Here is a 17290-nt window from a genome sequence, read left to right on the forward strand (position 1 = left end):
TCAGCGGCGCGGTGCGGAGCGGGACGGGGAGTGCGGCCTGGTGGTGTCTTTAGAGCCGGCACCATGGTGAGCACCGGCACCGGGGAGCTGGGGCCGGCGGGACGAGGCGCAGGGGCCCGGGGAGAGGCGGGTGGGATGGGGGCCGTCCCCGCGGTGGTTCATCCCCGTGGGCTCCCCTCAGGCCGGGTAGCAGCGGCCCGGTGCGGGCTTAAAGAGAGCGGTGCCGCTGCCCCCCGGGGTTGAGGGCCAGGCCGGGTGGCCCCGAGGCCTCCCCAAGGGCCCCGGCTGTACCTGCCCGTCCTGCTCTCTTCCAGTCTATTATGTCCTATAACGGCGGGGCCGTCATGGCCATGAAGGGGAAGAACTGCGTGGCTATCGCCGCGGACCGGCGGTTCGGGATTCAGGCGCAGATGGTGACCACAGACTTCCAGAAGATTTTCCCTATGGGAGAAAGACTGTACATTGGATTGGCAGGGCTGGCCACGGACGTGCAGACGGTGTAAGTGAGGCTGCCGCATGTTCCCATCCCGAGCCCCCAAGAGGCATGTTGACAATAAGTACTCAATGGCAGCTTATGCTGAGCATAAATGGCTTTGGTTATTCGTGGGGGAGGTACCGTAGGTGGGGTCAGTTCTGCACTGCTTGGTCTCCCTTCAGTGGGGGTTACTGTAAGTGATTTAAGATCCCATCCCTGTGAAGACATAACCGGGGTGACAAGAAACCTGGAGAGGGGCTTGGGACAAGGGCCTGTAGGGACAGGCCAAGGGGAATGGCTTTAACCTGCCAGAGGGGAGACTGAGCTGAGCTCTTAGGCAGAAGCTCTTCCCTGTGAGGGTGCTGAGGCGCTGGCCCAGGGTGCCCAGAGAAGCTGTGGCTGCCCCATCCCTGGCAGTGTTCAAGGCCAGGTTGGACACAGGGGCTTGGAGCAAGCTGCTCCAGTGGAAGGGGTCCCTGCCTGTGGCAGGGGTTGGGAATGGATGAGCTTTGAGGTCCCTTCGACCCAAACCAGGCTGCGATTCTATGAAATACGTACTGGTCTCAGGCAGGTGTCAGGAGCTGGCATCCATCAGTGTGCAGCATAACAGTTCATGCCTGGGTGAAGGCAAAAGGAAAGGAGTCTGCTTCTGCTGTAATACTGATTCTCATCTCTTGCAGTGCCCAGAGACTGAAGTTCAGGCTGAATCTCTACGAGCTGAAGGAGGGCAGGCAGATCAAACCTCAGACTTTTATGAGCATGGTTTCCAATCTGCTCTATGAGAGACGGTAAGTGTCAAACAACAGTCGTTGTTTATGTGTCAGTGAAGGCCATGGTGGCTGGAGCTGATGTGATTCTAGAGAGGCGGGAGGCTGAGGAGCGCTCCTGCAATGACTGCTCATGGTACAGCAAAAGGAGACTTCAATCTAGTGACAATGTCATCTTCAATTTCCTTGCAAAATAACACCCTATAGCAGTACCAGTTTGTTCGGTTTGCTGTGCTGAAGCCATGGTACAGTGCTTCTAGGTTGACCTGAAAGTTCCCCTCACCAAAAGCACCTGTGGGATGTTTTCCTTGCCTGGATATTCACATGGGATATGGAGCTGGAGCTGCATCAAGGTGGTTTCACTACTCTGTTTGTCCTTCATAGGTTTGGGCCGTACTACACAGAACCTGTCATTGCGGGGCTGGACCCTGTGACACATGAACCCTTTATCTGCTCCCTGGACCTCATCGGCTGCCCCATGATCACTGATGACTTTGTGGTCAGTGGGACCTGCTCAGAGCAGATGTATGGCATGTGCGAGTCCCTCTGGGAGCCCAACATGGTGAGTGGGGCTTCTCTTCTTGGATTCAGGCTCCTGCTGTTAACTGGGGATCCATGCATTGGATGAAAAGCTCTGTCCATTGGTGCTTCTCAAGGAGCATGGGAGAACAAAGAAGCTGGAGCTTATAACTGCAGGAAAAATCTTACAGCATCTTGGATGATACTTTGGGGTTTGAACAAAATCCAGTGCACCAACACTGTTGGATGGGGCTTGGAGCAACCTGGTTTAGTGGAAGATGTCCCTGCCCATGGCAGGGGGGTGGAACTGGATGAGCTTTAAGGTCCCTTCCAACCCACATCATTCTGTGATTCCATTTTTACACTGACTAAAAGAGCTTCTGTTCCTCAGGAGCCCGACCACCTCTTCGAAACAATCTCGCAGGCCATGCTGAATGCAGTGGACAGAGATGCCATTTCTGGAATGGGAGTGGTGGTGCACATCATGTAAGTGCCGCTCTCCTTCCCCTGCAGAACAGAGGTAGAATTCAACAAGCTGTGTGTTAAAGGGATTTGGTGCCAGGGTATCCCTATCCCGCTCCTTCCAGCAGTATCATTAACAACATTCTGTCCATTCTAAGTGGTTTATTTCTCTGCTGCAGCTCGTGGCTGTGGCTCCAACTGCAGGAGCCACATTGGAAATCAGTCCTAGACACAGGGATCCCCTGGCTCTATTGCTGGTGGTATTTAGGAGTGCAGCTCCTCAGACAGGTGGCAGTGCCCAGAGGGATGCTCTTTGCCACAGCCAGATGCAGTGTTATCTCCCCAAGTCTGCAGTCAGACTCCTGAAGCAGTTCATTTTGCTGATGGGGCTCATTCCCTGGAGCATCCGTGGCACTGCTCTTGCTGGAGCTCCCCTGGGGCAAAGCAGGATGAGGATGAGCTTTACTTGGCTGAAACAGGCACCTTCAAGGCCAGATGATCCTGCCTGTGCCAGCAAACCAACTACCAGTGCACACTGCAGAGGGGACAAGCTGTATGTAGGTATTAAATGTGGGTTTACTAATAGGTGTTTTCTCTTTTCCCCTCTAGTGAAAAAGACAAGATCACCACCAGGACCCTGAAGGCTCGCATGGACTAACCCAGCACCAATCCTGTGCTTCACAGCCCGCTCTGCTTGGAACTTTTTTAAATAAACCCCTCTATCATTGTGAGCTTTCCTTTTCTTGAGTCTCAACACTAGGATTAAGTTCTCTAAAGCTGGCAGGAGGAGCTTGGTTTTACACAGCCGCAGGGCTTACCTTTGAGCCACCCATCATCCCCCTGCATGTGGTGCTCCCAGGAGTCAACCCCATCTCCTTGAGACAGCACAGCAGCCTTGGCTTTTCCTATCAAATTCATTTGTTCTCCTATCCAGGACTTGGTTAAACCAGTTCTTACTTAAACCCCCCATTTTACAGACACGTATCAAATGACTTTTCCAGTTCATGTAGGACTGAAACCAATCGCATACCTCGTGGAGGCACGGTGAGGACACTTGAAAGAGGAGAGCAGGAAGGAGCACATGTACACAAAGTTTTACTTTTATTTTTCTCTGGTTGGAGACTCATCTTGTAACATGCATGCATTTCAAAACAGTAACAGTGTCTCAAACTGCTCCTAGCAAACAGACAAGCACAGAGGACTTCAACTTCCTAGTTAAAAAACAGCAGTGAAAAAACCCTAGAATGCTTCTGTTGTTGTTTTCTTGACTTTGAGATTTAACTTCATTTATTCACATTGTTTTCAGTGGCACTGATCAGCCCTGCCCACCCTTACAACCTGCGTGTAACACGCTGGGGTGCAGCTGAACAAAGACCAGTACAACATCCGAGTAGGGAAAAACCCAAACCGCTAAACCCCATGGATGCCCAGCGGCTGGTTCTGAGCTTTGCCAGCACTGTTACACGTGATACTCACACCAAAGAGCAAGGAAAATCAGTAGTGGCTAATCTGGATACTGGAGAATGGCTCTGCAGGAGTAGGGAAGCCAACAGGCATTAGAACACATGGGGAGAGGAGAGGTGTTTTGTTTTGGAGCTATTGGAACCCTGATCTGTCTCAGATCGGTTCCTCAGCATCACAAACCAAGTTGAGGACACACACACACTGACTTCAGAAAGGTTTGGACCACCTCAAGGTTCAACGCTTTGAGCTCTGCAGCTGGGAGGGAGGTGGCTGTAAAGACTTGTGTAGGACAGCACATAACCCCTACGCCAAACACAGCCCATAACTACAACACAACCCCTCTCCGTGCCTTTCCTGGGCTAAGAGGCTACTGAAGGTGACTGTGGTGGTGCTCCCAAGGGGAGAGCAGGAAATAAGACTCCAATGTTTTAGTGTTCTTCCTGGTTGTGATAATCCCATCCAAAACCAGGATTCTTGGTTGTGGGAGTACAGCCTCATTCCCGCAGGAATCTGGAGTTCTGAAGTTCTCCCTGTGATGAACTGCATGGCTTTTAGAACCAAAAGCAGGTCAATCAGAGGCATGTACCAGACCAGAGGAAGGAGCCCTTGCTGTGAGAACTCCTGCTGACATTGCCTTTCCATACAGCAAACCCAAGCTCTCTTCCTGGCACTGAAGCTGCCCCACAGGGCAGGTGCTGCCTGGTACCTCCAGAACATGGTGCTCTATCACAGGGGGACCTAACACGTCCTCGAGTGGGTTCTATTACACTATTGGAGCAGAACAGCACCCACAGTCACAGCCCATGACTGCACTCAGCCTTTCCTCTCCCGCTATCTCAGACAGGGAAGATGTCAAGTTCTAGGTTAAAACCACTTCTTAGGTCTTCAAATTTGACAGATCCCTGTTCAGAATGAGACCCCCAGTACAGGCAGGACTGTGGACCTGGCAGCTTCCCACGCAAGCTCCCCCTGCCTTCAGGCATGGAGACACACACTAATCCTTTCTGAACCTCCAGTTGCCCAAAGAATTGCACCATCATTCCTGGCAGCATCCTTCCCTCTGAGCAGGCTCTGAGGGATCTGCTACCCACTGCGACTTTCAGCCAGGGGTGGTTTGCAGTCAAATGCACTTCAGTGTAAAGTGTTCCGCAGGGTACATGCTACAGACAGAAATATCTACATTCAGCAACCTAGAACTAAATTCACACCAGAAACAGACAACAAACTAGCACAAGCAGTTGGTAAAACCAAGAATTGAAAGGGCTGGGTTTTTGCTTTTAAATACTTTGAGTTAAAAAAGTGACCTAAAACAAGATTCAAAAACCCAAAACAAGAAAAAAAACAAGAAAAAAAAGAAAAAAAAAGTCCCTTTTAAAAAGAAATCAATTATTTGCAGCTTCACTTCTTATTCTGGTAAGAAAAATACTGTCTAGAACCAAAACTGAGCATTTTTTTCAACGCAATGCTACCTCTCATAATGTAAACAATATACAAAATGCTTCTGTTAAACAAAGTTCCATACCTGGGTAATACATCAGGAAGGGAGGAAATCGCATGTCCTTACTTTAATACACAAATATGGCAACTTGACAGAAGTGGCAGAATTGGGGAAGTGCTAAAGTCAATGGAGCTCATGGGGCTTTCGGTGTCACCTGAGCCAGCGACAGCCAATTTGATCCTCAAAGGAGGTTGGTTGGAGTGGAATAAGAAAATACAATTAACTGCTCTTTATGCCCTTTAGCATCAGCCTTCCAGAAAGATTGCTGCAGGAACTAACTGCATTTTCGTGTCAGCCCTGGTGATGAATGAGACTCTTGCTCCGAGCTATGCAAGCTCCACCTGCTGACTTTCTTTGGGTTGTTTGCTTTGTAGGATGTCTGCAGTTCACTCATTCCCTTCTCTCTTCCTCCCCCCATTTCTCTCTTCTGTTTTTCCTTTATAAATGCATGATTTCAAGCCTTTCAAAGGTCCCAGCTAGTTTCCCCAAAGGAGAATACAAACTTACCAGGCCAAAGTTGCCGATTCAATGCAGAGTTTTATAACTGTCAAGAATAAAAAGTGATTGGTATTTAATTTCCGATAGTAAACTTAAGTGCTTATTGTCTTAAGAGAAAAAGCAACCAATATAATGCCCACAAAACCAAGCTGATGATACCCTCCAAGTCCTCCCTTTTCCAACGTATTCTCATAGCTGCATTTGTTTTGTGGCTTTTCCAGCTACACACCTTAAGACATGAGGCTCACAGGCCTCCCAGACAATGGTGTGTTAACCCCACATCACACGGAACAGGGACCAGACTCCACTGGAGAAGAGATTTGTCCCGTGTCAAAGGGAATGACCCATGAATGAAGGAAAAGATTCATACCCCGTTATGACCCCTAATGTGAATTCTTGTTTTCTTCAAGACTCTATTTACAGTGCACTCTCATGGGCTGAGACTTCAGCCCCTTTTTGTCCCCGTCAAAGTTGAGACCTGTGGGATTCACATCACAAATGTGGGTGTGAACATCTAAGAGAACCCCAAGCCCACATTCAGAATCCAGACCAGAGCTAGGTTAGTCTAGGGAAATTACCAGGATGTGATGAGCACCAGTTATCTCTCAAAAGGACCAAATTCCACACAGCAAACTGTAGCACGTGTTACAGCACAGGACAGACATTCGAAACAGCTTATTCCCGAAACAAAGGCATATGTGAAAACAGTTTCAAGGCAGAGAAGCAACATGTTTCAACTGCGAGAGGTTTGTTCAAAACACTAAATCCTGCTTCAAAAAAGAGAAAGGAAACTAAAAAAAGGAACCAAGAGATCTGTAAGTGGTGTGCAGCAGAGCTAACGAAACCCAAAGCAAGCCTGACAAGCTTGGCTGTGAGAAAGAGTACAAGCATTCTGGAGACAAAACAGGACGTTATTCAGTCACTCCAATCAGTTCCAATTCCTTAAAGGGGGGGGGGGGGGGGGGGGGGGTGGTTGGAATAATCTGGCGCAAGTGTTCAACCATTTCCACTCCTTGACTGTTGCTCTAGAGAGGGGTATGGAGCAGAGAAGAGTAAAACCAACCACAGCTCAAGTCCTGAGTCCTTTGGAGCTGGGAGACTCGCTCCACAGTCCCAGCTCCCAGCACTCCCCATTGGTAGCGAAGTCCAATTCCTTCGTGTGCAAGTCACATTGCCATGTGAAAAATGAACCACCTAAGCAAAGAACCTCTGTCAGGAAACAAATTCAAGTACCTGTTGCAGATCGGGCTAGTAAGGAAGACTGAACATTAGCTAGATTAACACTGGCAGAAGTGCGATGTTAAGCTGTCACCTAAGAGACATGGTAATTCCTGACTGAGGTGCGACAGGGAAACGCTCCGGATAGTCAAATATATCCCATATCTACAGGTACAAAATGCCTTTTTTTCTTTTTCCTTTTAGGAAATCTTCATAGCTGGCCAATTTAAAGCACAATGGGTCCGAGCACATTTTTATCTGAGGTCATTCAATGCCTCTACTACTTCTCATACCTGTCTCTTTACGCTCTAGGAGTTACACCTCTTGAAGTGATCATCTTTGGTAGATGTTCATTTCCCTCATCCTTCTTGGAAACCAAGTGCAGTTACAAAAGTTTGCCTTACTTAAATTAACCCAAAAGCATAAAGTGTCCCAGTCTGAATTTACCTAAAGTTCAGCGACTCCTCCTTATCAGAGTAGTATTTTCTGTCCTTGAAATGGTGAGCTAGTTTCCTTCCAATTCCTACCAAGAGGGAAATAAAAGGGTTTGTGTGTCTTTCTGGTAAAGACAGTCCAATAATAAAAAACCCCCCAAAATAGTAGTTTGTGGAATCAGGCACCGCTTCATTCCCACTGAACATGATCTAGAGCGACCCGTTCTAGACAGTGCCACGTATCATATCCCTATGGGATTCTCTTGATCGGAGAGGAGAAAATGTCACTAGAAAGAGCAGTGCTGAAACAATGCACTTTGCTTGTTTTAAAAAGCCCTCAAATTTGTGTCTGGGCACTTCTGTAACATAAAACCCCACTTTTCCACCTGGGTCAAGTGGACTGTTGGAGGGTGCACCTAGAATTAGTTTTCTCTTAAGTCACACAGTGCCACACACTCGCTCTTGCACACTCACACGCGCACACACACACGCACACCCCACATGCTGCTACAGTGTCTGTTTTAGTGTCACAGGCTGCGTTCTCTGTTTGGAAGTAGCCCCCTCTTCCTCTTCATGTCTCGCTGAAGGCTGAAGACGACTATGTCAGGATATTGGAGATAAATTCATTGAAGCGTTTAGAGTACTGCTCTGGATTCACGGTGGAGATCTCTGCCCCAGCCTGCAAGGCAGAGAGGAGACAGGAGTCACAACACCCTCCCCTCCAAGGGCAGCACTGCCAAGGGGAGAGGAGGGAGGACAGCAGGGAGGGATCATGTCAGCACAGCCTGGGACAGACCCATAACAAACTGCAAGTTCTAGGGGGAAAAAACCCCATCAAGAGGTCAAGAGACATCCCCAAGGAACTGATTTTAGGTCCAGTTGGATCTTCTACAGACCAGAGACTCAAAGCACTGGATCTGTTCTCATATGGTTTACCACGGATTTGGAAGGACCATGAAAAACTCCATGTTCTCCTAAACCAGGCTCTTTCCAAGCCCTTTTGGGAAGCTTGGGATTGTTACTAGGGAGCAGGACTGACCCTAGGAGGGGGGCAGGTTATCATGCCTCTCTGCAAGCCAGGCTATTCTGCTCTGTGAGGCAATTTGGTGCCGCACCAAGGAAATCAAGCACCTCCCAGACTGGGAAAGCCTTTGCAAGACAGTCTGAGAAGATGCTAAATGAGGGAAGAGCTGTTCTTGGCCATGGAATCACTGGAGAACTTCCATCCTGGTAGAAAAATCAGAGTCAGGAGGCATCACCCATGCGCACACAGGCAAAGCAGAAGCCCCAAAGCCCATCCTCCCTGCAGTGGGTGGCTGCTTACCCCATGTTTCACTGTTTTGGCAGCATGTGCAGCTTTCTTCTTCGCATCATATGGTGTAAGAATGTCTATAATGGCCATGAAGTACACTTCCTTCTTGGGGGCACCTAGCAAGGCAAGAGAGTTGCTAGCACACCCTGAGCTGTGAGCAAAGCCCCCCTCCTCTAGAAACACATGGCTGGTTTGCTGCATACAGCAGAGAAAGCAAGGAGCTGGAGGGTATAAAGGGGTAGAGAAGAATGACTGGAAACAGCACACTAGAGGCCCACATGCTCTCTGACCATGCCACTACTCTCCAAGCATCACTTCTACCCATTCCAACTCATACATTCACAACCAGACACTGCACAGCGAAGGAGAGACACTTGGCAGAATCCCTCTCTCTCTGTGTGTGCACAGTCCTCCCACTCCATTCAGCCCAGCCAGACCACAGGACACCCCCTCTGCCCTCCAGAGCTTCCCAGCATCCCAGGATACTCACTTTCATGGCTTTTCATGGCGTAGACGTCAACAGAGGGATCGAACTCCCCAGGCCCAAAGAAACGTGGGTAGTTGAGGAGGTTGCCAGGGCTGTCGGGGGGGGTGCCATAGGAGGAGATGGGGTTGCCTCCCAGCCCATCGTTCTCACACTCCTCATCCTCTGCCCGATCCTCCACTTCCATCTCTTCCTGCTCTGCTCGGTCAACATCGTGGATCCCAACCAGCAAGCTGTAGTCCATAATCTTCAGCTGAGCTAAAAACTGAGAGAAAGAGTTGAGTGAGAACAGCAGCATCCATGTGGGATCAGAGATTATCAGTCCTACCCTGCCAGTATCCCCCTAAGGATGGGCTGTAGCAAGAGCTAAAACCTTATTAGACTCCAGAGAATTTAATTAGATTTTCTGGCATCAGCATATCCTTGACTGTATTTGCTTGACTGATCCAGGAATGGCAACCTTTGCAGCTACTACTGAGGCCACAGTGAGGACCCAGTTATGGGAGACAGTTACAAGCCATCCCTCAGGAAACTCTACCTCCACATCCCTCTTCAGCTTCTCCAGGAAGTTCTTTTTACTCTCTTCTCCAACGTGCAGCTTCTGGCCCTCATTCAAGAAGTCGTTGTCCTTGAACGTTGGCAGATCCTTGGCCTGCAACAAGAAGCCTGTGTCAGACTCTCCAAAGCCCTGCTTCTTGGGGGAGGGCCGGTACATGGAGTGCACAGAGACTCTGGTCGAGTGTGGCCTTGCACCAGGGTGTTTTGGCTGTTTATAAGGTGAAGTGGCTCATCCTGTCCACTAAGTATGAAAATGGCATTAGGCAGAGCACCCTATTTGTCAGTGAATCCATGTGCTGAGCTGGACCTAAGGGGAAACTGAAGGGAGACACAGAGAACAACCCAACTTCAAAGACTGCTGCAGGCTGAAAGCTCCAAAGCTGGGCTCCAGGCAGAGGTGGCCCAACCAGCTCCCAGAATAGGAAAGAAATTCATTTTGTTGGCTTCTGGCTGGGGGAAGGCTTGGGAAAAACATGCTTCCCTTCCAGAAGACTTGAGGAAAGGCTTAAACCCACTGCTCTGTGAGGAATGTGCTTGCAGCAGGCGCTGAGCACTTCTTAGGGCTATGGAAGAACACGAAACCCCTTTGTACAACTGGGAATTCAAGGATTTTGTCCTTAGAATGACATAGGAGCTTTATACAGGTGGCTTTATACAGACCTAGTTTGAATGGTCTGAGACAAAGTGCAGCAGCAGCAAAGGCTGGGGAGTAAACAGCCAGCAAGCTGGGCCGCTTGTACATGATGGAGCTGGGCCTTGACACCAGAGCATTCAGTGTAAATGGGAGCTCCTTGGCTCACATCAGAGATCTGACTTTAGGCCAGGCTGGAGTAAACTTACTCTGCGGCCTCAAACCTGAAAATCCCATGTGCAAAACATGTAGTACCGTGAGTTCCTACTGTGATTTCAACAGGACTTTTCACAGCAGCATCACAGCCAAAGTTCCGCAGAGGCAGATTCTTAGTCACAAGTTCCCCTAATGGCACCAGAAACCAAACTGAAAACCACACTGAGATACACCAAGAACCTGAGAGGAGCTGCTCTGGTTTATAAAGCATCTGCTGCAAAAGCTAACTGCTGACCTGACTCAGTTTGGTACTCAGGGAGTGCTATGAAGAAATCCTTCCGTAAAGACACCATTGCACTACCGTGGGCTTTGGTACAGGGGGGATTGTCCCCCACCAAGTTCCCCCCACGCCTGGTAGTGTCAACATAAGAGAGCAGGGCAGGGCAGCACCACATCTGTATCATCTCTTCCTGAGCAGTTACTGGGCACAGCCTGAAAGGTGGGACAGAAACACGCTATCCTCAAGGCCCATTTAATATCCCATGCTCAATACCCCTTTGGAAAAGGGAAGTCAGTTGGATCCATCTGCTTCCAACCACCTGGAGGAAGGAAAGGGTGGCCAGGGATGGTCCATACCTTCTCTTTATCGCTTGCTTCCCTGGATACTGTTGAGCCCTGATAAAAGAATAAAGAAAAGAGCATTGCTGCGCTGTGTGTCATATTCCCAAAGAATTCCTCAACGCCATTTAATTCCTTCATGCAGAAAAATAACAGAAGTAGCTTTAACATCAGTTCTCAGCCCCTTTTTCACACCCAGGGTACACTTATGGGTCTCCTTGGTGTAGCAAAGGCCACTTGTGTTGGGGGAATGGAACAACATTTGAGCTCCAGGAGAAGCTCTATCCACAGCCCCCAAAACCTGATTCCCCTGAACAAAACCCAAAGCCCAGGACCTGGTAAAATGGGTGTCACAAAGACCACCCCCCACCCCTCTGGAAAAGGAGCTCAGCTCCACGACTGCTCTCCACACCCTCACCTTCAGGTCGTATTTCCTGTGCACAGTCAGCCTGTGACTAAACACGTTTCTGGTCACCACCATGTAGGTTTCCACTCCATCCACGGTGAGCCGGTACATGCCCAGGAACTGAGGCAGGAGGGTGTTCCCATGACACTCCACTATGAACTGGAGGAGGGTGGGGAAGGGAAGGGCAGAGGAAGACAGCACTGTCACACAAACCCATCTCTGACAGCTCAGCAAGATGCTGACAGTGAAGCCTCCAGTTCCAGCCATCTGATACCGATGGGAAAGCAAAAAGGCTTGCAAATGGCTCCGAAGGTCTCAAGAAGAGCAAGTTAGGGCATTGTAAGAACCTTCCAGCCCTGAGCTGAGACAGAGCATCCCCCTGTGTGTGCATGTCTGCTGTGGCAGGCTAGGTGTGCATGACCCTCACTCAGCCTCAGCACAGCAAGTGTGCTGTTGGCACTGGCTAAACTTCACTTCGTGTGGTTGTGTGAGCAAAGAGAAAGTGAACAGAAGGTCCACTGGCAGATAATGTGGACAACGGTAGAACATTCCCAGCTGTTCCAGTTTGCCCTCCCTTCCCTGCTGCATGTGCCTGTCTTCTCCCTGGTTCCTCTGGAAAGTCTAATTCAAAGGATGGAATTAGGAGCATGTTTATGGATCTCAGGTACCAGTGATCCATCATTCATTGATACAAGGAACATGGTGAGCTGGGAAGGGGCTCAGAACTGTGAAGAAGCAGGCAGCTGTGCCATAACTGGCTCTCCAGTGCTAAGGAACACCATTTTCTCCTGCAAAAGCTCTTTGCAAGCTCTGCCAGGCTGCACGCTACAGATCCAAGCTCCAGGTCCCCATCACCAGATGCTCCCCAAGGTGTTTGCCACCTCCCCACCAGGCTTCCAGACTCACCGTACCTGATGGTACTTCTTTAAGATGTTGTGCATCTCTGCTACATCCTCGCTCGACACCGCCTTGATGACGAACCTCCTGTCGTAGGTGGTGAGGAACCGGGCCCCGCACCGGCCCTGGCTGTCACTGTTCACCGGCGCGCTGCGTGTCACCGAGTTCTGAGGGAACCAGAACAGAGCAAAGTGGGGAGGAGAAGCTGCAGCTGCCACCTCCCCGGAGAAGAAACAAAAGCAGATGAGACCTGGGTGACCTGGGCCAGCTCCACAACCTGGCTCCGGAACAACAGACATCCCACGGACGTTGTGGTCCACTGTAAGCGTGACGGTGGCCAAGCCTCAGAGAACATTTCACTCATGACCATTGGAAGCATCCTTGAGTGCTCAGGTTAACCCAGCTATTGATTTACCTGGTTCACTCCACCACCTGGCATGTATTTTTGATGAGGTTTTTTACTAAGAGCTTTTTATACACAGGCCAAGACTCCTTTTCCTCCTGGAAGCTTAAGAACAGTCAGGATATTTCTAAAGGCTTAAAGAAAACCAGAACACAATGAAGGAAATGGCCTGACTTCTTTTCCCTCCAGCAGCCTAAGCTGGCAAAAACCTCATTGTTTGGGAAGTCTTTACAGGTCCCCCTGAAAGCAAAAGCCACCCTCAGCTTCTGCTCTTCCTACAATGGGATGAAAAAGATTGGGAGTATAAATAGCTTGGTTGCTCTTCCGACAACCAGCAGCATCTGTCTTTATATCTCTGTCTCCACCCTTAGCAACGAACCATTGCAGCTTCTTTTCCTACTTGCAGCACGACTGGAAAATCCCAGGCAGACTGCAGAGTATCCACAACATTCCCTGAGCCCCAGCATGTTCTGAAGCCTCTCTCCAGGTAAGGAGCCTCATCCCACTGCTGGAGCCACTGCTCTTTACACCTTCCAGACCAAGTCAAACAGGTCCCCAGTCTCCTGCTTGTTTCCTGTGTCACTCCTCAGCAGCTGCCTTCCAACTCCACCAGCCCAGTCACCAGTGCTGGTTTAGAAGCCATTCTGTCAGCCAACAGTGGTGACTCTCACTGCTATTTCCTTGCCACTGGTGCAGGCAGATGGGGAGAGTTGAGTTGTGCTCTGAAACACTGATGCTCGGTAGTGGTCTTCAGTGTCTTTTAGCATCTCAGGGCTGGACAATGCATTTCATGCTGTGTATTTTAGCTGCTGCTTACTGTTCTCTCCTCCTCTGAGCTTTCTGAGGAGCAGGCAGCAGAGGGAGCCTGCTCATCTGCAGACAGACACAGGCGAGCAGAGCCTGCTGTGAAAGAGGGATTTACCATGTCACGCTGCAAGTGAGCTCAGAGGTTTCCTTTCAGAAGGAAGCATTTAAAGCTTTTAAAACTTTAATGAAGCAGGGGAAAAACTCTGCTCCTGCCAACGGCTTTAGAAACCATCAGGAAAAGAAAGGCAAACAAAAAAAAGCCCCTTTGCTTCTCACTGACATTTGCAAATGAGTCCGTGCTCCACAATTTAATCACCCCTCACCTCAAAACCACAGAGCTTTTCTTGTAGAAGAGCTGGGAAGCAGAAATCATGACCACATATGGACATGACCAAATTTACAGCCCTTCGGTTTACTTCGTTCCCTTCCTGTCACTCCCACCTCTTCCCCGCTTGGGGTGTTATATTTAGCATTCTGGCTCCATTCCCACTGAAGCCATCACATTTTACCCACCTGCATTTAGCTCAATAAATGTTTTCTGCTTTCTCTTCTAGCTGCTGGCTTCTAAAGAGCCAAAGATGGGAGAAGTAATCCTTCAGACCAACAGCTAAAGTGGCAATGAGAAACCAGGTAGGGAGAACCAACAACAACCCCAGGGGCAGCGTGCTGCTGGCCAAGCAGCCCCCTCAAGAGCTGCACACCGCCTGGCATGAGCCACTGTCAACAGCCCAGAAGGTGCTGGTGCTGCTTCTCTCTGGCACCATTGGTGCCCAGAGAACAAGCCTGAGGGGAGGAGGGAATAAATGAAACCAAGAATCTCATAGGCATGTGGTCAGGAAAAGCATGGGCTGAGCAGCCGTGTCCTGAAAATAAAAGAGCTCTTCCATCACAAGCAGGAGAGATCGGTGTGAACAGCTTGCAGGTAAGGACAGGCACAAAGAACCTGGGCTCAGCTCTGTCTCTGTCAGCACACGGGCACTCACCCAGCCCAGAGCTGCAGCAGACAATGTTTACCATTCCTCCTGGGGATGGCTGGCCCCTTGCAGAAGAAAAGCAAAGCTGACTGTCAGTTCTGCTCGAAAAACACGTCTCCGTTTGAGCAAACAGCCTCCGAGTGCCCAGCACGCCTGAGAACAGGCAGCAGAGTGGGATGAGCCCTTGCAGGCAGGAGAGAGGCAGCTGAGACAGTGAAACTAAGCAGCAAAAAGCCCCAACATCAAGCCTGGTACCCTCAGAGGTCACCCCTTCTCACAGAGACTGGACCAGGAGGCAGAGGATGGGATGCAGGCCCTACTACACAGCTGCTCTTCTCCTCATACTTGAGACTGCATTGAGTAGATGCAGCATCTTCCCAATGCAGCAAGTCATGGGCTAAGAAAACAGATCTCTTCATGATATCAACCTTGAAACAGAGTGAGATCAGGCATAATCTGGATACAATCTGGGAGAATGTTGACATGCTTGGGGAGGGTATATGGAGATGTATGTGGACATGGGGGCACACACACACACGCTCCCAGAAGGAAGCAGTGTGGTGAGATCAGCAGGAACAGCCCTGCTCCTATCTCCTCTCCTCACAACACAGGCAGCAGTGAAGCAAAGAAGGGAGAGAGCAAGCAGCTTGTGCCACTCACCCGCTGCTCCAGTGCTGTGGTGCCTCTCTGGGCTGGTGGATTCCAGGGAGGACTTTAGCTGAAGCCCTCAAGCAGCGAGTGCTGGAGCTCTGCCAGCCCTTATCAACTGCAGCCATGCCAAAGACACCGGGTTAATGACCTAACCCCAGCCTGCTAAAGGCCATGCAGCTATCAAAGCCACCTTCTTCTTCTCCACTGGCTCTTCCCCCAGTTAAGAGGTCTCCAAGCAGCCTGCTACTACACAGCTCCTGCTGTGTGTGGAAGGAAGCCCTGTTGCAGCAGCAAGAGTTGTGCCATCTCTTTCACTGGATTTAAGCTCAGTGGTATTAATACAAGAAAATCTCCCCTCCAAGGCAAGTCTGAGCCTTTGGCCTTTGGGGTCACATCCCAAAGCAGCAGTCACCTTGATAAACCCAATTCAACACCACCGATCCTCGGCACACACTTGGTTAAAGAGCACCCGAACCTGTGAAGCCACGACAGACTCATTTTCCTTGCAGATGTTCTGCACTAGATCATTGTTATCCTCCAGCTCCTGCCTGTCTGCAACCATCTGCTGCCTCTTCTTTTCTGCGTAGACTGCACACTCTCTGCAGCAGGGACCGTCTTTTCATCCTGCAATTGCCCAGTGCTTGGCACAGCAAGATCTACTCCACTGCTGTGAGCCCTTAGGGTTATGGGAAACCCGTTCCAACTGTGATAATAAACCCCTAAAAACTGGCCCCACAAGAATGCTGTATCACAGTTTCTCTGCCAGTTTGGTTCTTGTATCCCAGGGAAAGGTGTTTGGAGGGCAGGGAGAGACGAGACTGTACCTGGTAGTCTTGATCATCAATCCCAAATCTCTCCCGGAGGTTTCGGAACACCAGTGGACAATATTCCTTAAATTTAAAGCGACTTGGCAGGTTTTCCCTAGGGCAAAGCAGAAAAGAGATTCTTGTGCAATGATCAGCTTGGGAAATCACACTCAATTCTTCTCCCATGTCACTGCTGAACCCCCTGGGATATCCAAGCCCCTTCCTACCTACGAGGGCCCTATTCTGCACATATTTATCCTCATGAGGGTAGCTTGTTTCTTTGGATGCCTACAAGAGTCATCTCTTCACAGAAACATTTGCAAGCCTAAAAGGCTTTTTGCATGAGGATGTCTGTCTGAACAGAACAATCTCCCCTGTCACAAGCACAGATTTGATAGAATCATTTCTCTCTTTCCTCTTCCTTTGTTGCTTTGTTCCCTTCAGTAACACAGCTGCCCCCTGCAACACACTGCTACTGTTCAAGAGGAAAAGCTGCAGGAAAGGAAGGGGGGAGCTCTGATTTCAGATCAGATCACTGGTGCATCAAAAGAAAGGTCAACACGCAAAAAACCGTCTGACCCAGAACCCAAAGGAGACGACAGGGATCAGCTCCAGCCAGGCATGCTCCAGATCCCAGCATTCCAGAGCCAGCTCTGCTGCCAGGCCTCCCCAGAGCAGAGTGGACATCACACAGCATTCCCCATGGCTGAGGGATGCTGCATCTCCTCCCTAGCAGAGCTCTTCTTCTGCCCAGTGGGAAGAAGCAGAGAGGATGGTCCTGCCTGGACGCAGTGGGAGATGTTGGCAGCTCATTCTCAATGAGAATCCTTTGCATTAATATGTGGGAAACAAAACTCTCTGTAGGAGCAGAGGGAAGAACAGATACTGCAAATTGTAAGCGCCAGAGAAGACAAACTTTTGAATCACACTCCCACTCCTAAACGCTGATCCCTGTAAAATTGAGTGAAACTGAAGCATTAATCAGGGAGCACCACACACACACAGAGCCAGGGTGGAGAACACGGCGCTCAGCACCAGTCACAACCATGGCTTCCCCAGGGCTTCCAAACCTTCATCACTAGGAAAAGGAGAAGGGGGTAACTCCATACAAAACCCCTGGGCCAGAGGTATAACACAGCCTCACAGCTGCCTCCTGTGAACAGTCTGAAAGAGACAGGGAACTTGAGAGGCCACAGAGAGAAAACTCCTGCCCTCTGCTCCGTGGTCCATGGGACCTGGGGAACACCAGACA

The 17290-nt window shown here is 49.8% G+C and overlaps 2 protein-coding genes across 13 annotated transcripts in view; one reads left to right on the top strand and one right to left on the bottom strand.

The window, feature by feature from the left end:
- Positions 1-2951, top strand: PSMB3 (proteasome 20S subunit beta 3). Its single transcript, XM_080633476.1, has 6 exons — positions 1-66; positions 315-499; positions 1156-1263; positions 1627-1804; positions 2153-2247; positions 2833-2951. Exons 1-6 carry the CDS (start codon positions 64-66, stop codon positions 2879-2881), a joined length of 618 nt encoding a protein of 205 aa, XP_080489602.1. The 5' UTR covers positions 1-63; the 3' UTR covers positions 2882-2951.
- The window catches only part of PIP4K2B (phosphatidylinositol-5-phosphate 4-kinase type 2 beta), a 26388-nt gene continuing 10978 nt past the window's right edge, over positions 1881-17290 (bottom strand). For 7 of the 12 annotated variants that reach the window (XM_080633470.1, XM_080633471.1, XM_080633462.1 and 4 more), the window contains 9 exons: positions 16057-16153; positions 12412-12564; positions 11513-11659; positions 11113-11151; positions 9670-9783; positions 9138-9396; positions 8660-8763; positions 3254-8014; positions 1882-2268 (listed from right to left, as the gene is read on the bottom strand). In XM_080633470.1, the coding sequence (XP_080489596.1) occupies positions 7934-8014; positions 8660-8763; positions 9138-9396; positions 9670-9783; positions 11113-11151; positions 11513-11659; positions 12412-12564; positions 16057-16153 (994 nt within the window). In that variant the 3' untranslated portion in view covers positions 1882-2268; positions 3254-7933. Of the gene's footprint in view, positions 2269-3253; positions 8015-8659; positions 8764-9137; positions 9397-9669; positions 9784-11112; positions 11152-11512; positions 11660-12411; positions 12565-16056; positions 16154-17290 lie in introns of all 12 variants that reach the window. The other 5 variants (XM_080633468.1, XM_080633469.1, XM_080633466.1 and 2 more) reach the window with 5 other exon arrangements.

Source organism: Psittacula echo (genome assembly GCF_963264785.1).
Source record: "Psittacula echo genome assembly, chromosome: 23".
Lineage (NCBI taxonomy): Eukaryota > Metazoa > Chordata > Aves > Psittaciformes > Psittacidae > Psittacula > Psittacula echo.

What these genes read in the sequence shown, in the direction of transcription:
- PSMB3 (XM_080633476.1), top strand. An exon ending in AATCTGCTCTATGAGAGACG is followed by an intron (nt 1,264 to 1,626) that starts GTAAGTGTCAAA and finishes TGTCCTTCATAG; the next exon opens with GTTTGGGCCGTACTACACAG. An exon ending in GGAGTGGTGGTGCACATCAT is followed by an intron (nt 2,248 to 2,832) that starts GTAAGTGCCGCT and finishes TTTCCCCTCTAG; the next exon opens with TGAAAAAGACAAGATCACCA.